Genomic DNA, 24,589 nt, shown 5'->3' with positions numbered 1-24,589 from the left:
TGGTGTGGGGTGCTAGTGGTCGTAGGTTTCAGTATCTGGAGTCCTTCTGTCCATCTGTCGTCCTTCTGTCCATCTGTCTGTGAGGGAATGGAGGCAGGTGGTACATCAACCACCCCCACTTCTTGGACTGTCTTCTAAGAAATTGTCCCAAGATTCTTTGCCCATCTGCTGTCTGTAAGCTTTTGTACCAGCCAATTTTCCTTTTGCCAGGCCTTATCCCAGCCCTGCCTCACACAGCCTCCCTCAGGAACCCTTCCTTGTCTGCTCCCTTTTCTTCCAAGCACAGCTGCATGCTGCTGCTTTTCATGTATGTCTTCATCAGACAGGGTGATTTTGTGTCCTTCTCTGAATCCCTCCCCAGTGCAGAGGGCAGGGCCTATGAGAAGGACTCAGGGGGAAGGACTGACTGCTTTCTCTGATGCCCATTAGTGGCTCTTGGTGTGGCCGCCATCAATCAGGCCATCAAGGAGGGCAAGGCAGCCCAGACAGAGCGGGTATTGAGGAATCCCACCGTGGCCCTCCGAGGGATAGTTCCTGACTGTGCCACCGCCTACCAGCAAGCTCTGGAAGGTGCTATGGCAAAGAAGCGGCGTCCAGGTAACAGTCCCACCTACCTCTCCTCTTCTCTGCCTGCCCCAGCCACCTCTTGCCTCTTCTGAACCTTCTCTGCTTACTTGGTTTCTGCTTAGGGGACACAGCTTTCTGGGTTCAACATGACATGAAGGATGGCACTGTCTACTACTTCCATTTGCAGACCTTCCAGGGAACCTGGGAGCAACCCCCTGGCTGCCACCTCAACACTTCCCACCTGACTTGGGGGGAGATCCAGGTTGGCAAGGCCCCTGAAAAGCCAGGGGGTCATGAATGGGAAATGCCCTGCAGAAGAAGCTTTCTTCACCCACCAAAGGGCCACAGGTTCTCTCTCCTTCCTCCACAGTCAGCCATTACCAAGGTCACTGCTGCCCATGACCGCCAGCAACTCTGGAAGGCCAACGTTGGCTTTGTTGTCCAGCTCCAGGCCCGTCTCCGTGGCTTCCTCATTCGGCAGAAGTTTGCTGAACGTTCCCACTTCCTGAGGACCTGGCTCCCAGCAGTCATCAAGATCCAGGTGGCAGTCTCTGGCTTTCTACGTCTTCAGTGCCTGGGCTTCTCTGGGCTTCAGGGTGTCCTCCTTACTTCCTTTTTACTGAGTGAAGTTGGGATGATCTTTTGGCCTCTGAATGGTGGTGGCTGAGGGAATGGATTCTAGAGCCAAAATGCCTAGATTTGAATCCCAGCTCTACTACATCCTAGCTGTGTGACCTCAGCATGTTATTCTCTCTCCCCCTCAGTTTCCTCATCTGTCCCTCAGTTTTCTCATCTGAAAAATAGGGATAATGATAGCACCCACCTTATAGGGTTGTTACAAGGATTAAGTGAGGTAATATCTAAAGTGTTTATAAATAGTGCCTGGCAGGTAGATAAGGACTTGGTGTAAGTGCTACTTACTAACATCATTATCACTGTTCAGAGACTATGAGAGTTGCTTTTTAGCTTCCCCAAGGGAAGAATGAAATAGGATTTAGTAAGACACCACTGTTTGGACACCAGGAAGATTTCCTGACTAGAATAGGAGTTGTGAAGAGGTGGTGGTGCTTAAACAGAAAAGGGGTAGAATATCCCTTAGAGAAAGAAGAATCTTCTACCTTTCCTCTTCAACCATCCTTTTCCATTTTTATTCTTCCAAACGTCCACAAGTCGGTGGCCTCTGAGACTGACCCATAAGTAACTGGGACATGAGGCCAGCTGGGAAGATAGCCAGGAGCACTGTTCAAGCCAGGAGTGATGGGAGTTGAGCTAAGATCTCCCCAGGCAGGTGTGATCTGGAGGGCCTCGTGGAGATGTTGGCAGCGTAAAGATACTTTATTTAATAAAAAGCGTTGAATGCCCAGTATCTGCAAAGCATTCCACTTGGCACCAGGCAAGGGTGGGAGATGGGTGTGAGACCCACCAGTAAGTGATTATATCTCTCCCCTTGCAGGAACTGGAGTACAGTTGATATTAGATGTTTTGATAGTAGAGACACAAAGACAACACCAGAGTACTCCAAGGGAGAGAGATGTGCAGACAGAGACTGGCACATGGGCCTTGATTATGACCTAGGGCATGTGGGGGTAGTAACTGAGAGCTCAGGCTTTGGAGTTGGGCCAGAGTTTGCCTTCTGGTCCTACCACTTCTGTTCATGTTACCTTGGGCACCTTAAGACCCCTTTAGCATTCAGTTTCCTCATTTATAATGATGGTACTCGCCTCATATGTTGGTTGTGAGGATTTTGTTGATTGTAGGAAAATTACATGTAGTACTTAGTGTGGTGGCCATTATGAGAAGTTATTTTCAGGGCATTGGTCCCAGAACTCAGTATAGAACTTTAGAAATCTGCATTTAGTGTTTTGAATCATAGGGATTCCTTGCTCCTGAACCCAGACTGGAATTTCACACTAAGGAGATGAAAAGCCACATTAACAGTGGGAGAGGAGATGGAGTAAGAGGGAACATTTGTCACTAATACTGGAGCTCTGGCCTGGGTCCTGGGAGACAAGAGAAAGAGATAGCCCAAGGCTATAGGCCACTTACCCTGCAGCTATGGGGAAGAGTGAATCAGAAATGAGGCTTCCTGGGTGTCCTGAGACTTTATCTCTCTAGAAAGCTCTGACCCTGGCCTGAACCCCAACTAGGGTTCTGAATTCTGACCAGTCCAGACAGGGAGGCCTTTTTGAAACGAACCTCATGGGGGTTGGGTAGGAAGTAAGAGCCAAGAGCAGACTGCTCTGCCTTTTCCTTTGCAACTGTTCAGAGGGTATGTCAGGTAGTACATGGAGTGCTGAGGGTAGGCATGGAAATGGGGCTTCCTGGCCTCTAGGGTCCAATGTGGACAGCCAGTGTCATGGGCCAAGATTCCTCTTTTACATCCTATTGCAACAGAGGAACAGTGTGAGCCTTAGGGGAAAGCCCAGCCAAGAGAACTCGCTTTAGGAAGCACTGGGAGGATAACTGAGTGAAAGGGGATGGTCTTATATCTCACCAGACCTCGACAATGTAGTAGTAGAGTATCCTCCAGGGCCTGCACACTGGGAGATATTTTTCATGGGCCCTAAAAGACAGGACGGATTTCAGTGGGTAGAGATAGGGCTGGGGACAAGGCGGGCATAAACAAAGGTTTGGGGCAGAAAATCATTAGTCATGTTTATAAGAAAGTAAAATGTATGATGTGGCTAGAATCTTAAGGTAGGGGACCGGAGGTAAGTCAGATGGGGAATTTGGGGTCAGACAGTCAAGAACTTCTGGAAACTTTGGGGCTGGGAGAGACATAGTCCAAGTGGTACTTTAGGAAAATTAATCTCACACAAGCTTGGGGTAAAAGGGAAGAGACACCTAGGAAGGAGACCAAAATGGAAAGGAGCCATGAGATTTGTGCTTTTTAAGAGACCAAAGAAGGTGGGATTTGTGGAGGAGATGGTCAGTTGGACCCTTTGCAGCAGACCAGCCAGCGGGAGAGGCCATTAGACTGACAGCTGAATTACTGGGGACTTTGGTGGGAGGATTTGCTGAGAACTGGGGCCAGGAGCTGGATGGTGTTGTAAAGAGAAGTGTGTGTTTTGAGAGCATCAGTGACCTGCTACGCAGGTGATCTTTGGCAGAGATGGTGGGCACACGGCTCTGTGCCTGTACACACATCCCATCACACAACTGCTTGCCTCTCCAGACTGCTCTCTACCCACTTTCTATACACTGAGGGAGAGCAGAGTGTGTTATAGGGTGTGTGTAGTCTACATGTGGGTGTTATGAGTGTATTTTGGGGGGATATGGTGCATGCTTTGGTGAAGCTGGTGAGTAGGTGTATGCTTTATTAATATCTTTTAAGCCTATATCTCACAGTTGAGTTTCCGTGAGGAGGTGTTGGTTAGGTAGATGTGTATGTTTGCATTGTGTGTGTGTGTGTGTGTGTGTGTGTGTGTGTGTGTGTGTGTGTTGTGTGTGTGTGTGTGTGTACGCTAGGAACAGGGAGCATTGTGGAGGGCATGGTTAACTATGTGCAGTCGTTTGATCTGCCCATGAAGTCGGAAGTTCTTTAGGAACGGCCAGCTTCCCTTTCCCCCTCTACTTGTACATCACTCTCCCATCCTTGGAGAGTCCAGGACAAGGCTTTTCCTGCAAACTTCACAAGCCAAAGGAGACCTGCTAGGGTTACTTCTTTTTCTCTCCTGATGTGCAGGCTCACTGGCGGGGTTATAGACAGCGGAAGATTTACCTGGAGCGGTTGCAGTATTTAAAAGCAAACCTGGATGCCATAATCAAGGTAGTTATAGTGGTTTGGACAGTTTCTCATCACCCTTGGAGGACCCTCTGAGAAAAATTTTGTAGTCCTCTCATTTCCTTGTGGCCTTTGGAGTTGGCTAAATTGGCCTGGATCTGAGGACGGGTCCCAAGCCTGCAGCTCTGAGGCAATGTGTCTCTCCCAGATACAGGCCTTGGCCCGGATGTGGGCAGCTCGGAGGCGATACCAGAGGCGTCTGCGCTACTTCCAGAAGAATGTGAGTGTCACCCTGCTTCCTTTGCCCCCATACCTAACCTTTACCCATGGGACCAGAGCAAGGGCAGCTAGCAACCCCTTTCCCATCTGTGTTCATGGCAGGTTAACTCTGTTGTGAAGATCCAGGCATTTTTCCGAGCCAGGAAAGCCCGGGATGACTACAGGATGTTAGGTGAGCTGCCTGTTCTATCCTTCCCCCATTTTGATGGGAAAGATAGGAGCCTCGAGAGCCAGGCAGATCTAGATATCCCTACTGGGGTTGCACAGCCTGTAAAGGGAAGGTAGTCACGAGCTGCCTGTGCAGGAATGTGGAACGGGGTATAACAAAAGCCACCCTGCCCACCCCAATAACAGACAGCCTTGTCGTAGAGAAAGCTTCTCTAACCAGGTTTTTTCTGTGTCAGGCTTAGATTGTATACCTGTTGCTACCACCAAAACAAAAGAAAAGGATTTTTCTCCTCCCTCTAAGGTTCCAACCTTCTCCCAGTTTGCCCTCTTCCCTGGTCTATGACCCTTCCACCTCTTGACCTCTGTGGTCCAGTACACACAAGGCCTGGTGAGGCGTGCAGAGTCCTTTCTGCAGAGCTGGGGAACTTAGAGAGAAGTACTTGGGGGAGCACCATCTTTCTGCCCCGTATTTCCCATTAGCTGGGTGTGCATTTAAAGCCTTAAAGAGGTCCTTCTAGGCTGCTCTTGGCCCCAGTCCTTCAAGTCCAGAAACCCAGCCTTGGGGGTCCCCTTCCTTTTGATGAAGTTGGCTAGTGGTCCATTTCCATATTTGCCTCTAGCCCCTGGGTTCCTGAAGCAGTAGACCCATTTCCTTTCTGGGCTTGAGGTTACACTCTTGGGCTTCTGGTTAAATGTGCTGTTCAGGAGTCATCTCTTTCAGCTACTCAGTCCTTCTTGCCCCTTGTCCTGCTGCAGGGGCTTGGCCTGCCCCTTCTCTGGCCATGGACACTCAGGTCATCTGCTTCTAGTCAACTAGCTTCTTTTCCACTTTCTCTCCTCTCCCCAGCCTGGCCCTTCTTTTTTTTTCTCTTGCTGTTGCACTTGACAGGCGGGGATACTCACCACTATACTAACGAGGACTAGCCTATTGCTGTTGCACTTGAACCACTGTCCTGGTCGTCCTTATCTTCTTTTTCTTCTCTTCAGTTTAAAACAGTTTTTCTAAGTGCTGACCAGTTAGCTCAGGTGGTTAGAGTGCAGTGCTGATAACACCAAGGTCCAGGGTTCAATCCCTGTACTGGCCAGCTGCCAAAAAAATAAAAATAATAGTTTTTCTAGAACTTGTCTTTCCCAGTTCAGTCCACATACAGTACTCAGAGCTCTGGCACTTACTAGATCTATGGCCCTAGGCCTGTTACTTAACTTACTTGCCTCAGTTTTCTCCTTTATAAAACGGAGATAATGATAATACCTATCTTGTAGGGTTGTATTGAGGATTAAATGAGTTAATGTGCTGTATTTCATCAAATTCAAGAAGCCGTCAATTTTCTTAGATTCCACCATTCTTCATTTCTGGAAGATCTGTCCTCCAGATAAGGCCATTAAATTTGTACATGTGATCTTGTCACTCTCCTGCTTAAGACCTATTGTGACACTCTGTTGTTCTGAGTTCAATCTCCTAACCACAGCTTCCAAGGCTCTCTATGATCTAGATTCTCCCTGTACCTCTAACCTCACTGACCCCCTCTCCCTTGCTACCTGCACCCTCTGCACTGTGCTCCAGGCATGACAGACTTCCACCACTTCCCAAACAGCCACACTCACCCTCTCTCACCTTCTTTTCACAGATATCAGGTGGGGCCTCACCTCCTCTGGGAAGTGTTTCTTCACTCCCCAGGTGGGGTTGGGTGGCCTGCTTTTGTTTTCCCAAAGATCCCCATGCTCACCCCTCCCAAAGCACTAGCTTCACTGTGGGAAATTGTAGTTGATCTACTAGAGGAAATTGATCCTCTAGTAGACTGCCTTCAGGGATAGGGCCTAGTATTATTCATCTTCAAAATCAGACTCCTGCATTTATTACTAGCTGTGTAACCTAGGGCAAGTTACTTACCCTCTCTGTGCCTCAGTGATCTCTTCAGTAAGATGGGATAGTTATAGTGTACTGACCTCACAGGGTTGTTTTAAGTATGTAAAGCACTTAGAACAGTGTCTGTCCCATAGTAAACATTATATGTATTAGTTGTTTTGTTCTTATTCCCTGTAGTTTAGCTCAGAGGCTTTTTTTTTCCCCCTCAAATACCAATTCCAAAGGTAATTCAAGGAGAATCACTATCTAGCTCTGATCTCTGCTATATTATAAAACCCATTGGCCATCCTGTCTACCCATGCTTCTCCCTGTGCACAGACACTGCTGACAGAGGAGGACCAGGTGAGGACAGGCAGGGCTGAGTGGAGGTTGCGAGGTGGAAGGATGTGAAGCAGGTTGCCCAGCAGGAGTAAGGGGTAAATCAGGGTAGAATAGGGAGGTCTGGCAGGGCCATTAGAGGGATCTGGGGCTTTGGCTTTGGTATAGGAGGTCACTGGGATAGGTCCAGACTGGGGTGAATCCAGAGGCAGGGGAAGAACAGCTCTTATGTCATCCCTGGTTATAGGACAAGGAGCTCAGGGCAGGCCTGGCTGGGAGGCTGCCCACTGCCCTCCAACTGCAAGCAGAACCAGTTATAAGGGGATTGGCATTGGAGACCTGCTGGCCTCAAGTGGAATGGGGACTGAGGGTGGGATAACTGTGGGGTAGGGGGCTGGCAAGGAGGCCTCTGGTGAGGCATGCCTAATCCTGATGCCCTCCCACTCTTCCTGCCAGTACACACACCCCATCCTCCTCTCAGTGTGGTATGCAGATTTGCCCACCTCTTGAATCAAAGTCAGCAGGACTTCTTGGCTGAAGCAGAGCTACTGAAGCTCCAGGAAGAGGTAGTCAGGAAGATCCGGTCCAATCAGCAGCTGGAGCAGGACCTCAACCTCATGGACATCAAGATTGGCCTGCTGGTTAAGAACAGGATCACCCTGCAGGTGAGGGGCCCACCAGCCTACCACCTGCCCCCCAGTCTAGCTGCCTCTGGAGTGGTGAGGCTGATCATTCTCTAGTTACTAATCAAATCTTTTTAAAATGTGTGGATTTTATCACCTGGCTCAGGTCCTTGTTCCAGTGGCCCTCTGCCCTTCTAGTAAGCCATTTCTTGGGGACATGTGATATAGTAGAAAGAGCACTGGATGTAGAATTGGAATGCCTGGCTCTGCTGATTCCTAGTGATGCAGCTGTGGGTGGTCATCTAACCTCTAAGTCTGTTTCCTCATTAGTAACCTGGGAAAATGATCAGAGTGTCTCGCTCACCAGGCCAACTGTACAGATAGATATGAAAACTATTTAAACTATAAATTGCCATATGAATATGCAGTGACAGAATAGTAGTATTAAAGTGATGTCTCCACCTGAAATTTGTACAATAGTCTAATAAGAAATAACAGCAAAAACCAAATAGACACAATGCCTCAGCCTGGCAACTCAGTCCTCTTTAGAGACTCACCCCTGTGAGAGCAGAGGTGCCAGATGGAGTCTCAGGGCAGTAGGAGGGGCCCTTCCTCACACCAGAACCGTTTATCTCCCCTGGCTCATGCCTATTCTTTTTTTTTTTTTTTTTTTTTTTTTTTTCGTGACCGGCACTCAGCCAGTGAGTGCACCGGTCAGTCCTATATAGGATCCGAACCCGCGGCGGGAGGGTCGCCGCGCTCCCAGCGCGGCACTCTACCAGGTGCGCCACGGGCTCGGCCCTCATGCCTATTCTTTGAACAGCCGAAAGCCCTGGCTCTTCTAGGCGCTGATTCTAGATGATATGTTCTGTGCTCTGTGCTGGCCTGAGCTGATTGTATCACCCGCTTCCCCACCCCTGCAGGAGGTGGTCTCCCATTGCAAGAAGCTGACCAAAAAGAATAAGGAACAGCTGTCGGATATGATGGTTCTGGACAAGCAGAAGGGATTAAAGTCGCTGAGCAAAGAGAAACGGCAGAAACTAGAGTCATACCAACACCTCTTCTACCTGCTCCAGGTAAGCAGAGGACTTTGGAAGGAGAAGTCTCTACCATCCCCTGAGGGCCTGGGACACTGGGGCCTTCTTGTCTGTGCCTTTGCCCCCATGCAAGGTATCCTTTCCCAAAATCCTAATGCCTTGTCCCCAGGGAAAGAAACTACCTCTTCCCTTGTTTGGAATGTTTGCAGTACCCTGAGAGTGTGACAGTGCTTTCTCCATGCCAAGTTTCCATCAGGAAAGCCTTTCCTTATCCAATCACCAGTCCTTGAGGTGCATTATCAGCCATTCCTGTCTCTCCAATTGCTTGCAGACTCAACCCATCTACCTGGCCAAGCTGATCTTCCAGATGCCACAGAACAAAACCACCAAGTTCATGGAGTCAGTGATTTTCAGTCTGTACAACTATGCCTCCAACCGCCGAGAGGCCTACCTCCTGCTCCAGCTGTTCAAGACAGCACTCCAGGAGGAAATCAAGTAGGTTATCCAGGCACAAAAGGATGGGAAGAGAATGGGTTAAGAGATGCCCCTGCTGGCTTCTTCACAAGGTGACAACTTGTTAAGGTTTAAGGGTAGAAATGGAATCAAAAGACCTCTTCTCTGCCTCCTGTGGAGAGACTGTAAGATATCTCCAGAGACAGCACAGTAGGAAGACATGAGCTGACATGTTAGCACAAAGGATGAAATAGAGATATCAGGACATTCCTTGAGAGGGGGAACACCAGAGCAGGCAATGAAGAGCCAAATATCAGAAAGGAAACTATTTGTCCTACACAGAGAAAGGAGACCAGCTTAATGACCTCTTGAACCACAGGTTAAAGGTGGAGCAGCCCCAGGACATGGTCACAGGTAACCCAACAGTGGTGAAACTGGTGGTGAGATTCTACCGTAATGGACGGGGACAGAGTGCCCTGCGGGAGATCCTGGGCAAGGTTATCCAGGATATGCTGGAGGACAAGGTGCTCAGCATCCACACAGACCCAGTCTACCTCTACAAGAGCTGGATCAACCAGACAGAGGCCCAGACAGGGCAGCGCAGGTGAGCAGATGGGCTGAGGGAGAACTCTCTTTGATCAGCTTTATCTTGGGCCTCACTGGGGAAGCTTCAGTGTGCTGTGAAGGTGGTGTGTAAATGAGCATGCTGATTTATGCAAATATGACACCAGCCCGACAGGAGTAAATAAAGTAGCCTTTTAGACCCCCTCTGGTAATTAACATGGAACTGATATAAATGACTCCAGACCTGGTGAGCTTAACATAAAATGAGCACAGATGAATATGCAAATGTGCTTAATTGCTGTATCAGTGCTTGCAAATGATATGTCAAATTTGCTAGGAGTTGAGATATAGACTCTTTATTGATAGAGGTATAGATGAATATTCAGGTTTACGGCAAATGAGATAGTGATAGATATAGGTTGGCCTTATAGACTGGGGGCATTACTCAGGTTCATAGGTACTAGGGAAATCTAGCCACTGAGGAGAGCAGACAATTGTGTTGGTTGTCCTGGATGGCATGGGAGGCTTGAGGTGGGGGAATTACAAGCCCTGGCCCAGACTTCCCTATTGTCTCAACTGCCAAAGACTATTTGCAAGCAGCCCCCTGGTTCCTTCCAGTTCCCCTTAGGCAACTAGCCATAGATTCCAGGTTCTGCATTCCTTCCTACACTCTTCCAGCTTCCCTGTGGGTATTCCAACTCTTTCTTGTTAACCTTTCACTTGCATTTCTCCAGTCCTCTCTGAGTCTTTTCTCTTATTCTGGCCCTTTCCCCTCTAGCATGCTGGGCTGCCCTTAGCAGGTCTATATGAGATCCTGTTGTTAGAGAAGAGTTTGAAGGGTAGGGCCTCAGGGAAAGGAGGTCTTGGGAGGGGGCCTCCAACTTAAATCTTGTCTGTTTCTGCCCACAGCCATCTCCCATATGATGTCACCCCAGAGCAGGCCTTGAGCCACCCCGAGGTCCAAAGACGACTGGACATCTCCCTGCGTAACCTCCTCACCATAACTGATAAGTTCCTTGTAGCCATCATCTCATCTGTGGACCAAATTCCGTATGTGTGACCGCCCCACCCAGCCTGGGCACGGGATCTCAGGAGGGCCAGGAGGGGAGAAGAAAGCAGGGCAGCAGTCCTGAAGGGAGGAAGGCAGGGAGGGGAACACAGCTGGGGGTGCTCAGAGCAGTTCCAGGAGATGTGTGAGGAATGTTTGAAGGCCCTGCTGGAGAGTGAGCTGGAAAACAGCATGCAGGCCTGTGTGTGGCCTGTTAGGATATCACTGGAGCCAGAGGAGGGAACCTAAAATGATTACGGGCACATATTATTATCTAAGAGCAAATAGGGATAAAATGGGACTCTTTAGTCTGCAAAGTCACATAAGAAATACTTCAAACCCGTAAAGCATTTCATAAAAAGATGACTGGGATCTTAACCGTTGACTTGGTGTTGTAAGCACCACTCTCTCCCAAGTGAGCCACAGGCCGGCCCAGTTCTCTCCTTTCTTAACATTTAGTTAATGTTTTTTGAAAAGCAAGTGAGTGAAAACATTGACAAGGTAGAAGTCATCTAGCCCCAGTATTCAGCCAACTGGCCTTTTAGCATGGCCCAGGGCAAGGAGGGGATGCCAGAGAGGGGAACCTACAGGGTTTATAACTCTGCTCCCCAAACTTGGAGAACTGGATTAAGGGTGTACAATTAGAAGTTCTTAAATAATCTATTTTTACATACCAGCCAGCCATCCAAAACAAAACAAAACACAAAATATAGTCCTCTTTTCTCTCCACTAGGGAGTCCTACCAAAAACCTATCCTTCAGCTCACTCACTATACTTTCTATATTGTAGATTGTTCTAGGCCTAAGAAAGGAAAGTACACAATGAGTTGAAAACTTCTGTCTCTGGTACCCTAGGAGGTGGAAATAGCTTTTAACCAAATTTAATTAAATTTGTAGCTGGCATATCCATAATAGGAATAATAATAATAATAATGAAGTCTAGCATTTGAATAGTACTCTACCATTATATATTACTTTCACAGACATAATTTCACTTAATCCTCACAAAAACCCTGTGAGATAAAGAGGACCAGAATGATCATTCCCATTTTCTAGACCAGGGGACAGACTTACAAAGGGGAAGGAAATAGCCTAGAATGATATTTCTGGTTGGTGGTGGAATCAGGACTGGAGCTTCTACTCCCAGCTCATTGATCTCCTCAGGCCCTGCCTCTAGGCCAGACCAGGCCCCTCACAGATGCTCTATAATAGCTGACAGGGCTGGCTGCCTTGGAGCTTACTGGGCTGTCCCAGAACAGGGTTTTGGCTCAGTGTCAGATACCCAAGTTACAGCCTAAAGATGCTTCAGTGGGAGAAAGTAGGGATATTGTGATCTGGGGTGTTCTGCAGGGGAGACTAGAGGGTCTCAAAGAGGAGGCTCTCAGGCCAGGTTGGAGTCTGCATGAGAGCGTTAGTAGATGATAGAGCCCTGGTCCTGGGTACTGACAAGAAGACAGAAGAAAGGGGTGAGGCTCAGAGATGTTTGGAGGAAGGCAGCAGGGAGCTGGCTGGAGATAGTGGAGGGATGGTGCTTGAGTTCGACTCTGGTGTGGCTTAGCTGGAGAAGGAGAGGCAGCTTGGCACTCACGCACTGAGCTCTGATGGAGGGAGACAGGCAGAGCCAAAGTGCACCTGTTTGTCCCCAGATATGGGATGCGATATGTGGCCAAAGTCCTGAAGACAGCTCTGGCAGAGAAGTTCCCCAATGCCATGGAGAGCGAGGTCTATAAGGCAAGTGTTGTCTCCCCTCCCTCACCTCACAAGTCCTCCTTTGCCCTGCTGATGCCTATGATGCCCTAGACTGAGACAAAAGGACAGAAAACCCTACGCTGTAAAAATCCAAGGAGGAAAATATATTCCACCCTGTAAACTGAGCCTGGCTCACCAGCAGGGCTTCAGGTGGCAGATGGAAAGGCAGCTGAGGCATGAGATAACAGAGTGGACAACCCTGGGCTTGGTCACAAGATCTGGGTTCTAGTCCAACTTTTGCTCAAATTTTCTGTGTGACCTTGAGCAAGTTGCCTGCCTGCTCTGTGTCTGTTTTCTCTTCTGTAAAGTGAGAGGGTTGGCCAGGTGGTCCCTTCCAGCCAAGTGAGCTAGGAATGTGGGGCCAGATTTCAAGGCAACCTCGGGGTGCTTCTAGAAGTGTCTCCTCTGCCCTCAGGTGGTAGGGAACCTCCTGTACTACCGCTTCCTGAACCCAGCTGTGGTGGCACCTGACGCCTTCGACATTGTGGCCATGACAGCGGGCGGTGCCCTGGCCGCCCCACAGCGTCACGCCCTTGGGGCTGTGGCTCAGCTCCTGCAGCACGCAGCAGCTGGCAAGGCATTCTTTGGGGAGAACCGGCACCTACAGGTCCTGAATGGCTATCTGGAGGAGACACACCTCAAGTTCAGGTCTTGGGTCCTGGCATCCTGATCCTCCCTGTCCCTTTTCTCTCCTCTTCGCATCTTTCACATCCAACTTCTCCCCTCCGGAATTCATGAGGGAGAGAGGCATAGAGGTGAAGGGTATATCGAGGGGCTAGAGGCTGGGTTGTTGGAAGGACTCCCCAGTGGAGAGAAAAAAGGACTATTAAAGGATGTTGGCTTGAAGAAGACATTGGAACAGAGGTAGGGTAGGACAGAGGGCACAGAAGAGTCAGAATTGGCTTGAGCAGTCGCTGGAGATGACCAGGGGAAGGGATGGTGGAGGGGGACAGAGCATGTGTGGTGTGCCACCCTTGCCCTCTCATATGCCCTCCCTCTGGAGATAGGAAGTTCATCTGCAGAGCGTGCCAGGTGCCAGAGCCAGAGGAGCGTTTTGCAATGGATGAGTACTCAGACATGGTGGCTGTAGCCAAACCCATGGTGTATATCACTGTGGGGGAGCTGGTCAACACACACAAGGTGAGGGACCACAACCTGCAAGGCTGGCTAGGTGGACAGAGGTTTTGAAGCCCACAATGGGGTGGTGTGCTGGCCCCAGGAGGAGGGCCTGGCTCAGACCCCGCATCTACTTTTCTTCCTCCGTCCTACAGCTGTTGTTGGAGCACCAGGACTGGATCGCCCCCAATCATGACCCCCTGCATGAGCTCCTGGAGGAACTAGGGGAGCTGCCTACCATCCCTGACCTCATTGGTGTGTGCCCTCCTTGTCAGCTGCAGCCAGCCAGGGGACCTGCAGGGAGGAAGAGACAGGAAGTTGGCCAGGGCACATGAGCATGCCCACTCACCCCACCTCAGAAGAGTCTGGTGGTGTGCCAGGCAGCTCGTTACACATTCTCCCTCTCTCGCTCCCTTTGGTCCTAAGATGAACACAGGGACACTGATATGGAGAGAGTGGACAGACAGTAGAGGGACCCAGTACCATCATATAAATGGCCAATTAAATCATGTGAGAGAGACATGGAGGGCTAAGGGCCTGTGTGGGGTCTCAGTAAGTTTCTCTGATGAAGAGGGATGAGAAGAAGCCAGCTTCAAGGGATGGAAGGGCAGAATGAAGGTGGTGATCAGAGACAGCCAGGAAATGCAGGCCCAGTGAGAAACCCAGGGCTGAGGGTGTGGGGGCAGCACATCCTCAGTGACATAAGGTTATGCTCTGTGGGTAGCATTTCTTCCATCAGTGCTCAGGGTTGAGGGCACAGTGTGTGCCATCGGGCAATGTGGGAAAGCTTCCTGGAAGGAGGGCATGGGGAGCAGCACGTGTACCATGACCCCATCTGTGCATGGGTGTGTGTGTGTGTGTGTGCGCGCACCTGTGCCTGTCTCTGTCTCATTCCTCACCCTACCACAGGAGAGAACATAGCTACAGATGGGCACATGGATCTGAGCAAACTAGAAGTGTCCCTGACACTCACCAACAAGTTTGAAGGGCTAGAAGCAGACGCTGATGATGCCAATGCCCGGAGCCTGCTTCTGAGGTGGGTGAGGCCAGCCTCTGCCCCCACATACCTGAGCTCCCCAGCCCTGTGGCCAGTAAAATGGCACTGCTTTTAGGGGGCCATTCCACCTTCTCCCGGGCTCCCTTCCCCTTCAGGAAGTTCTGCCTGAAGCCTAACTCACATTCATCTTCCTGCAATCTCAGCTGTTTTCCTTTTGACAACCTCAGCTTTTGGCTCTGTTAGAGCAAAAGGCAAAGGAATGCTTAAGATACTGGCAACAATGGGTGTTTGCATATTGTTGTGCTGTTTACCAAATGCTTTTTTATATGTCATCATTTAATCTTAGGAACAAGCTATGAGGTAGATGGTGGTTTCCCTTTTTCATAGTTGAGGAAAGAAACGTAGTAGTTATGTGACTTGTCCAAAGTCCCACAGCCAGCGGGTGGTGGAGCACATGTTGTCATTCTCCGTTCTTTTGAGTATGATGATCAGGAGATGGGCATGGAGCTTTTCTTCCCCAGCTCCACAAAAGGCAGGGGGACCCCCAGCAGGGCTGGGCTGGTCATCTGGGCAAGGGAGGAGCCAAGTCACCAGCTCAGTCACCTGCCAACAAGGCAACCTTCCACTCATTCATTCATTCAGTAAACAAGCGAGTGGGGTATTATGCCTTGTCCTGCCATCAAAAGGCTTGTAGTGGGTTAGGGCCAGGGGTGAACACACAGAGAGCCACCAGGAGGGAGGGGGGTGTCAGGTGCATTGAGAGCTCAGGAGAAGGGACACCTGGGTTGGGAGGAGGAAGTGCATCCTTTAGCTGAAGGACTCAAAAGAAGATAACTTGTGGGGAGGTTATTCCAGGCATCAACATCTCTCCTCCACCCCTTGCTCTCTCCCCTTCCCTCCCAAGCATCTCTGGCAGCCACGATGTGGAGTAGGGTCCGCTTACTCTCAGATCTGTGGCCAGCCCAATGTTTTCCTGCCCCTCACCTCTTTCCCATCACTTCCCTCCTCCTGTAGCACCAAGCAGATGCTGGCCGATATCATTCAGTTCCATCCTGGAGACTCCCTAAAGGAGATCCTGTCCCTCTCAGCTTCCAGAGAGCAGGTGAGTAGCCCGGCCAGCCCACAGGTTCTGCCTCATTCATCCCCCACTTCACCCCACCAGCACTGCTGATTCTCTTCCCAAACCCCACCCACAGTCTGCCATAAGCAGAGATACCTGTGCTCATCAGTAATGAGAGCATAGAGCTCTGGATGGCCAAGGGCAGAGGCCCTTGACCTGGAAGCCCACAGGCCGAGGGGAACAGCCCTAGCCTTGGGGATCCTCAGGCTGCAGAATCACAGGACTCCATATCCCTCCTTGTTCCCCAACAAGAGCCCACTATGCCAGTGCTGGGGTGTGGGGGGATGCCGAGAGGCAGTCTGGGAAGTCCACCCTGAAGAGCACAGAAGGGCTGTGCTCAGAAGAGGGAGCACTCTGCTTGAAGGCCTGGAAGCAGGAGAAGCTGGTAAGAGGGTGGGGGGCCAGAGGCAAGTTGGGCCCCTGGATTGAAGACTTAGCCAGGGGCTTCCTAGAGAAAAGGTGGTGACAGCCAGTAGAGGCATGTCCTAAAAACATAAAACAGGGAGGAAAATTCCCCAAACACCCTGGTGCCATCACAAAGCTACACTGTTGGGACATCGTAGCCAGGGTCTATCCAGAATCCTTTATGCTGTAGTTTCTGTTTGGGTCTCCTTTGGGCCACTCCTCCCCTGTGGTGATGTCTAGGCCCTTCTATGTGTTACACCTTTTGTTATGATGTTACACCTTGATGTTCTCCACAAGCTAGCTACACACCCCATTTCCCCCCAGAACCTGGGCTCTGGGGGCACTTTCCTGGTGACACCTAGAAAAGTGCCCAGGTCTCCCTTGGTTGCTGGTGCTCTTGGGGCCTGTTTGGGGGCAGAATGGTGGGGCCCGGCAGACCCCTTTAGCATCTCTGCCCCTCAGGAAGTGGCCCACAAGCGGCTGATGTGCCGACGCCAGGCCTGTGAGGCCCAGAACCCAGAGCCACTGCGACGACACCACTCGCTGACAGCTCACTCCCTCCTGCCACTGGCAGAGAAGCAACGGCGTGTCCTGAGGAACCTGCGCCAACTTGAGGGCCTGGGGTTGGTCAGTGCCAGCAACAGCTACCAGGGGCTAGTGGACGAGCTGGCCAAGGTAACAGCCTGGGCCTGGGTTCTGTTTGCCTGTGTGCCTGTGTGTGTGCGTGTGTATGCACACAGATGCGCATGCATTGCACGGGCAGATCCATGGTGTTGCACTCCAAAGGCAGGCCTCTCCCTGGTGAGTGTCTACCTCAAACTGTCACCAGCCAGAGGAAGGCCTAGGTTCCTTTTTGAAGGAAAGGTCTTAAAATTAGCCAGAGAGGGGGATGTTCTTACAATTCTCTTTTACTTAAAAATGAGGAGGCTTGACACTAATTATTCTTCAGTGAGGGAGAGGCCCCCAAGACATGCTTTGAGGGTTTGGGATGGGATGTTCCTCCTAGGAAAAGTAGGCTTGAAATCTTCCTCCTCTTCCTTCCTGCTTTTCTTGAAGATCTTCACAGTGAGTTGTTCTTGGGCCTGTGTCAGACCCTGAGGCTTCTGCCAGGAAGGGCCAACTCATCCCCTCCCTTGGTCCCCCTAACCCCAGGACATCTGCAACCAGCGCAGGCACCGACAGCGGCGGAAGGTGGAGCTGGTCAAGCTTCAGGCCACATTACAAGGCCTGAGTGCTAAAACCACCTTCTATGAGGAGCAGGGAGACTACTACGGGCAGTACATCCGGGCCTGCCTGGACCACCTGGCCCCCAGCTCCAAGTAGGTGCTGCCTTCCCATACTCAGAAGGTTCCCTGTGACCTCTCACCCTTGCCCATGCTGACCCTTGCCTCACTGTCTCCCAGTTTCAAAAGGGGAATCTCACCCCAGCAGGGCACAATCCCTTCCTGACTCTGGTCTTTAAGTCTCTCTCACAAAGCCTTGGGCTCAAGTTCAGCCTTCCTCTGACTTCCACCAGTGAGTACTCTTCCTCAGTATCTAATTTCCTTCCTGCCAGTCACAGAGAACAAATGTCTTTGGTGGTGAAGAGTTGGTTGGATTAAGTTTCTGCAGCCTTCTTTTACTCAGGAGTTCTGCAAAGGGGAAGAAGCAGCCATCTCTTCATTACACTGCTGCCCAGCTCCTGGAGAAGGGTGTCCTGGTGGAAATTGAAGATCTTCCCACCTCTCAGTATGTGTTACTGGAGGGCAGATGTCAGACCATTCCTGTCCCCTAACCTGTGGGTGGAGCACTGCTCTGGGCCTTGAAGGAGCTGCTAAAATGATGGTGGAGACAGGGCATCCCCAGACAGAAAGTTAAGGACAGTGGACATGGTCTAGCACAATTCTAGATACCTCAAAGCAGAGGATGCTGGAAAAGCTTCCTGGAAGCAAGAGCAGCTGAGTAGGGCTGGGCAGATAAAAAAAAGATGATGTGGTGACCAGGAGTAAAACTGGGAGAAAGCAGAGAGCTGGGCTCCCCAGGAGTGTCAGAGGGGAAGTGTGGGCTCTGGATGACATGCCCAAAACTGCCCGAGATGAGAAGCAGTGGATGCAAGAGTGGGGCTGTGGCCCTGGAAAGAGGCAATGGGTCCCTGTTTTGTGTCCTGTTTCTAACAGCTTCAGAAACGTCATCTTTGACATCACCCCTGGAGATGAGGCAGGAAAGTATGAAGTAAATGCCAAGTTCCTGGGTGTGGACATGGAGCGATTTCAGCTTCATTATCAGGTGAGGGGACACTCCCGTGAGCCCTCAAGACACCTGCTGGGCTGTAGGTGCTGACCTAAAGAGAGTGGCCGGCCTCACTTCCCTAGGCCCCAGCTAACATCAGCTTTGTTCCTGAAGAGAAGGGTGGGGTCTGTATGTCCCAAGCCCCCCTTTCCCCATGCCTTGACACAGACCCCACTGCCAAGTATCTGGAAGAGTGGAGTGGGCTGGTGGTGTCAGAATAGGGTTAATATTTGAAGCCCTATCAAACATTGGGGACTTTTCATGTTACCTCATTTAATCTTCTCCACAGCTCTGAAGAATTATCCCTATTTTATAAGCTCTGAAGTTAAAAGGTTAAGAAGCCAGCCTAAGTCATAGGCTAGTGTTTAAGGAAGCAGTGATTTCAAATCCAGATCTTTTGCTCTGCTGTTTTGCCTTTTGAGTGAGAAAACTGATTTCAAACCCTGACTGTTTGAGTTGACATTTGGTCAAGTCACTCTCTGTTGGCCTTGGTTTCCTCATTTGTGACATGGGATTTCAATGCCCTACTTCAGTGGCCAATGCCGGCAGACACTGTGTAAGTCTCCACAATGTTAGTGTTTTGTAGATTGAGTCACAGCCAGGAGCCCTTAAACTCCCTCCTTGCCCCTTCCTTTCCAGGACCTCCTGCAGCTCCAGTATGAGGGTGTGGCTGTCATGAAGCTCTTCAATAAGGCCAAGGTCAACGTCAACCTTCTCATCTTCCTCCTCAACAAGAAGTTCTTGTGGAAGTGACAGAGGCAGTGGATGCTGCCCAAGTCCCTCTTACCTTGCTGGATACTCTTTAACACTAACTACTCCGCTTCCCTGCAGACACCTAGAGCTCAGGGCTAGGCAAAGCTCAAGGATTCTCATCCCTTCCCCAGCTGGAGGAGTTTGCCTACCTGGCCACAGGCAGTATCTCTTCTTTTTTTTTTTTTTTTTTTTAAAGATGACCGGTAAGGGGATCTTAACCCTTGGTGTTGTCAGCAACACGCTCACCATTGAGCAACCGGCCATCCCTATACAGGATCCGAACCCGTGGCCTTGGTGTCATCAGCACCGCACTCTCCCGAGTGAGCCACGGGCCGGCCCTGGCAGTATCTCTTCTAATTGGCTAAAGTGGGCCTTGCCCTGAAATCTGGTTGTGTGGCTTTTACCACATATGATAAACCCCATGGTTTTCCAGCCAGATGGTGGGGCACAAACCTAGGGCCTGCACCTTGGCCTGGGAAGGCTATTGCTCTGTGTCAGTTACTGCCTTCCCATTGTCACCCCAATATTACAAGCACTGCCCCAGCAGCCTGCTTTCTCCTCTACCTTCACTCCGTACACCTCCAAAGCCAGGGCCAGTCTCCCTATCCCTACCTCCCACTTCATCAGCAGTGAGTTTCCTGCCCTGCCAAGCCCAGGCCATTCTGCTACTGTGACGTCGCCACACCCTCCAACCTCTCACTTACACACCCAGGCAAGGGGTGGGGGGTTCAGTGTTTGTTAATACCCATGTCACATTGTGGCACAGTTGTCTTCCATGGCAGCATGGCAAGATGACCTTCCATTAACCTCCCATCTCCTTCCCTAGTAATGGTCTATTTTATATATAGGTCACTAAGGTATTTATTCTCTCTCCCACCCTTATACTCCAGATCACTATACAGCCTTAATCATGGTTTTAATTCTTTCATCTTTTTTAGCTCAGAGAAAGAGTTTTCATTTCCCCTATTCAAATTAATATTCATGCCAATCTTTTGTACCTTGTGTTTCAAGTCAGCTTGAAGGGCTGGCTGGTTAGCTTAGCCAGTTAGAGCATGGTGTTATAAAGTCAGCATGGGTCAGGGCAATAGGGTTCTCACTCATGTTTAAGATCTCATTATTTTAGCTTCATAAGATACAAAGAGCAGTCTTTCCCTTTTCTCTTTCACCTTCGAGACTCTCATGCCTTAGAGCTGTCTCTTCCAGGCAATTGCTATAGATCTGCAGTCCTGCCTCTGCCACTGTCTCTCTGTTGTTCCCACATCTACCCAACTTCCTGTCCTTTTGCCCTTCTGATTTTAATAAAAGCAGTTGTTAGCTCCACATCTGTTGTTAACCACTTATTTCATTTCCTGCAGAGCAGGCCCCCAAGTTCTGGGACACATCTTCCCTGAGAGAGATGGAGAATCCTTCCTGCAGCCTCCCCTAGCCCTCTGCTTGCCTCTGGTGTGGGTCCACTCTTCCTGCCTGAGCTCGTAAAAGCTTAATGAGATGTGGCGTTTATTCCTCTCTTCCCTCCCCCAGGGAACAGAGAGGAGGAAGGACTGCTTAGGTTTCAATTCCGTTTTTATTGGTCATTCTGAAGACTAAAGCTGAGAGGAGAAACCAGTCCAAGTTCTTCTACCCCACCCATTTTGCACACATTTCCAGCCACTTCTTTTCCTGAGCCTTGGGTGACAATACCAAAGGTATTGCAGTTCCTTACGTACTGTAGATTCTACACTCTGATCAAAATCCCCTTTCCACAGGGAAAGCACCCCTCCTTTCCTGCCTGCTTTAGGAAACAGGGAGGGAAGTCTGTGGGGGAGGGGAAAGTACAGCCAGGCACCTGCCTGGACATCTGAACTCCCCAGCATCCCCTACTGGGCACCCATGTTTGCCCGGCACAGCTGCCTCCCTCCATTCTGTCACTCAGGATCTGTCTTGTCACAGCCAATCTCAGTCACAGCCTCTCCCCCCCTTAATATGTCACAGCAAAGACTTCAAGTACTGCCTTGCTCTGAGTGACAGTGACACTTACCAGTAGATCCAAATTCCTACACGTGATCAGTCATCATTAAAAATCTCACACTCACCAAATGGCTCCAACACTATCCTACTGTGGTGCCCCCCCACAACACATGATCTCAACCACATATACCGATACAGAAATGTCACAATAGTTACTGTTATTGAAGGCTTGTCATTGGCTGAGATATTTACATACATTTACTCCTCACAACAACCCTATACAGGTAAGCAGTTACCATCTTTGTTTAACAAATGATAAAACAGAAATTCAGATGGTTAACTCAGCTGATAAGGGGCAGAATGAGGCTTTAAACTCAGTCCCATCCACTCAGTTCATATTCCCTGCATTTTTCTCTTCTCTGAGAGATACATCTTCACTTCCTTCAACTCACCCTCTCGTGCCACTTTCAAGCCTACCCCACACTCATCCATCCTGGTGATGGTCCCTAATAGGCTTGAGTTCATCACCGTCAATGCCCAATCTGAGATATAGGCACTTAGCTCCCATAGGTAGGAATATACACCAGTACAGCCTCTTTGGAGGACACTTTGGCAACATCAAAAATGTAAGAGCAGGTTGCCAGGACAGTTCAATGGGGAAAGAAAGAGTCATTTTTTCAACAAATGCTGCCAGGACAACTAGGAATCCACATACAAAAGGATAAAGTTGGACCCCTACCTTACACCATATACAAAAACTAACTCAAAATGGATCACAGGTCTAAATGTAAAAGCTAAAACTATAAAACTCTTAGAATAAGACACAGACATAAAATTCCCTGACTTTGGATTAGGCAATGGCTTCCTAGGACACCAAAAGCACAAGTGACAAAAGAAAAAATAGATAACTTGACTCCATCAAAATTAAAAATCGGTACTACAAAGGACAACTTCAAGAAGATGAAAAGACAAATCCCAGAATGGGAGAAAGTATTTGTAAATCATATATCTGATAAGGGACTTATGTCCAGAATATATAAAGAACTCTTACAACTTAACAATAAAAAGACAACCCAATTAAGAAATGGGGAAAGGATTTGAATAGACACTTTTCTAAAGAAGATATACAGATGGTCAATAAGTATAGGAAAGAATGATCAACATCAGTAGTCATTACAGAACCGCAAATCAGAATCACTATGGGATACCTTTTCACCCTCACTATGATAGATAATGCTGCTATGGATATTTGTGTACAGATTTTTATGTGCACATATGTTTTCAATTTTCTTAGGTATCTAGGAGTGGAATTGCTGGATCACATTGTAACTATGTTTGAAATTTTGAGGAATTGCCAAATTTTTTTACAAAATAAAACATAATAACTAGTGTTGGTAAGGATGTGGAGAAATTACAACTCATATATTGCTAAGGGGGTGGTAAAATGGTGGAGCCACTTTGATAAAGAATTTTGATAGCGCCAGCCCCGTGGCTCACTCGGGAGAGTGCGGCACTGGTAGCGCCAAGGCTGCGGGTTCGGATCCTATATAGGGATGGCCGGTGTGCTCACTGGCTGAGCGTGGCGTGGACGACACCGAGCCAAGGGTTTTGATCCCCTTACCTTTTTTTGTTTTGATAAAGAAGCACTGACATATGCTACAACATGGATGAACCTTGAAAACATTATGCTGAGTGAAAGAAGCCAGACACAAAAGGCCACATATTGTATGATTTCATTTATAAGAAATGCCCAGAAGAGGCATACCCACAGGAATAGAAAGTAGATTAGTGATTGCAAGGAGCTGGGAAAAGGGGAGAACGGAGATTGCTCATGGGTATGATGATAAAAATGTTTTGTAATTAGATAGTGGTGATGGCTGCACAACTCTATGAATATAGTAAAAAACACTCAATTGTATAAAGGAGTGAATTTTATACTATGTGAACTATATTTCAATAAAGCTTTTATTTTTAAAAGTGTACGTGCACATACCGAGTGAGGAATTTTTCCTGTGGATATACCTGGGTAAGGAGACAAACAGCTCTGAAGAGTTTGTTGCAGTATTGTTTATAATAGCAATGAACTTAGTAGGGCAGCCATACAATGGAACGTTAGGCAGCCAATAAAAATGATAAGCTAGAATTGTGCATGCTGATGTGAAATGCTGTCAATGGTATACTGTATGTTTTTTGGAATAATACCCAAGAAACTGGGCAGTGATCACCTTTGGGGAATAGGAATGAGGGGAAGTCAATTTTTGTGCCATTATTACAATGAGCTTACATGACTTATGAAAAAGGAAGCCAGTACACACGTTGGCTCTAAAACTGAGGTGTAAACAACATGGAGGAGTGGCATATCCCCTGTCCTACAGCAGTGCTTCTTAAAGTGGGCTCCACAGCTGCTACTGGCCTGCAACCAGATAAATGCAAAAATTGAGAGCAAGCACTTAGAAACTTCCAGCAAACTGCCAGTAATTATACACCTGAATATAAAAAATTTTTTTAAAAAATCGAGGCTTGTATTCTGTGTCTTTTTCATTTTTCTAGTAACTAGTTTTTATTATCTTTCCACAAATATCAGTCCATAACAGATTGGAAATTTTAAAAAACACATCCTTTACTACAGACAGTTTGAGAACTGTTCTAGAGAGCATACTTTAGTAATGTGACGTAAGAATGCATTAGCTGTGTTGATATAGAGAGACTTATATACATCTATAATTTGTCAACTTACAATAAAAAAATAGACTGAGTTGAGTAACTGAGATCATATTATATATACAATTTTAGATTCTGCTTTATTCACTTAGCCATGAAAAACATTTTCTTACGATTTAAAAAATTTCATTAAAAACATTATTTTTATTTATTTATTTTTTTTAATTTTATTTTGTCAATATACAATGTGGTTGATTATTGTGGCCCATTACCGAAACCCCCCTCCCTCTTCCCTCTCGCCCCTCCCACCCAACAATGTCCTTTCTGTTTGCTTGTCGTATCAACTTTAAAAACATTATTAATGCCTATAAAAAAGCTCATATATTTTTATGTTTTATTATTTTTATTATATGTTGACAAATTATAGTTGCATATGTTTATGGGATACAAAATGATATGATTTTTGAAAACAATGTGGAATGATTAAATCAAGCTATTTTATCTATCCATCACCTCAAATATTTGACTTTTTTTGTGATGAGAACTTTTGAGATTTACTCTCTTAGAGACACTGAAATGCAGAGTACCCAATTATTAGCTATATTCACTCTGCTGTGCAACAGATCTCAAAAAAAAAAAGTCTAACTTATTCCTCGTATCTAACTGAAGCTTTGTACCCTTTGATGATCATCTCCCTGTTCTCTCCAACCCCCAGCCTCTGGTAACTACCATGCTATTCTCTGCTTCTAGAAGTTCAATGGTTGGGCCGGCCCGTGGCTCACTCGGGAGAGTGCGGTGCTGATAACACCAAGGCTACGGGTTCGGATCCTGTATAGGGATGGCCGGTTTGCTCACTGGCTGAGTGTGGTGCTGACAACACCAAGTCAAGGGTTAAGATCCCCTTACCAGTCATCTTTAAAAAAAAA

The 24,589-nt window shown here is 48.3% G+C and overlaps 1 protein-coding gene across 1 annotated transcript in view; it reads left to right on the top strand.

Moving 5' to 3' along the window:
- IQGAP3 (IQ motif containing GTPase activating protein 3) overlaps positions 1-20,335 on the top strand; it is a 38,306-nt gene extending 17,971 nt beyond the window's left edge. The window contains exons 16-37 of the mRNA XM_063105847.1: positions 430-597; positions 690-829; positions 938-1,108; positions 4,253-4,336; positions 4,500-4,571; positions 4,673-4,742; positions 7,380-7,588; positions 8,470-8,622; positions 8,915-9,078; positions 9,416-9,640; positions 10,510-10,650; positions 12,294-12,378; positions 12,812-13,044; positions 13,404-13,536; positions 13,668-13,767; positions 14,422-14,548; positions 15,524-15,611; positions 16,497-16,709; positions 17,187-17,353; positions 17,661-17,762; positions 18,191-18,299; positions 18,942-20,335. Coding sequence (XP_062961917.1) covers positions 430-597; positions 690-829; positions 938-1,108; positions 4,253-4,336; positions 4,500-4,571; positions 4,673-4,742; positions 7,380-7,588; positions 8,470-8,622; positions 8,915-9,078; positions 9,416-9,640; positions 10,510-10,650; positions 12,294-12,378; positions 12,812-13,044; positions 13,404-13,536; positions 13,668-13,767; positions 14,422-14,548; positions 15,524-15,611; positions 16,497-16,709; positions 17,187-17,353; positions 17,661-17,762; positions 18,191-18,299; positions 18,942-19,055 — 3,068 coding nt within the window. The 3' untranslated portion in view covers positions 19,056-20,335. The remainder of the gene's footprint in view (positions 1-429; positions 598-689; positions 830-937; positions 1,109-4,252; positions 4,337-4,499; positions 4,572-4,672; positions 4,743-7,379; positions 7,589-8,469; positions 8,623-8,914; positions 9,079-9,415; positions 9,641-10,509; positions 10,651-12,293; positions 12,379-12,811; positions 13,045-13,403; positions 13,537-13,667; positions 13,768-14,421; positions 14,549-15,523; positions 15,612-16,496; positions 16,710-17,186; positions 17,354-17,660; positions 17,763-18,190; positions 18,300-18,941) is intronic.
- The last annotated feature ends 4,254 nt before the right edge of the window (positions 20,336-24,589 follow it).

The sequence above is a fragment of the Cynocephalus volans genome, chromosome 8, assembly GCF_027409185.1.
Source record: "Cynocephalus volans isolate mCynVol1 chromosome 8, mCynVol1.pri, whole genome shotgun sequence".
Taxonomy (NCBI): Eukaryota; Metazoa; Chordata; class Mammalia; order Dermoptera; family Cynocephalidae; genus Cynocephalus; species Cynocephalus volans.
Note: the sequence above shows the minus strand (reverse complement) of the source record. Positions and strands in the feature narration are given on the sequence as shown.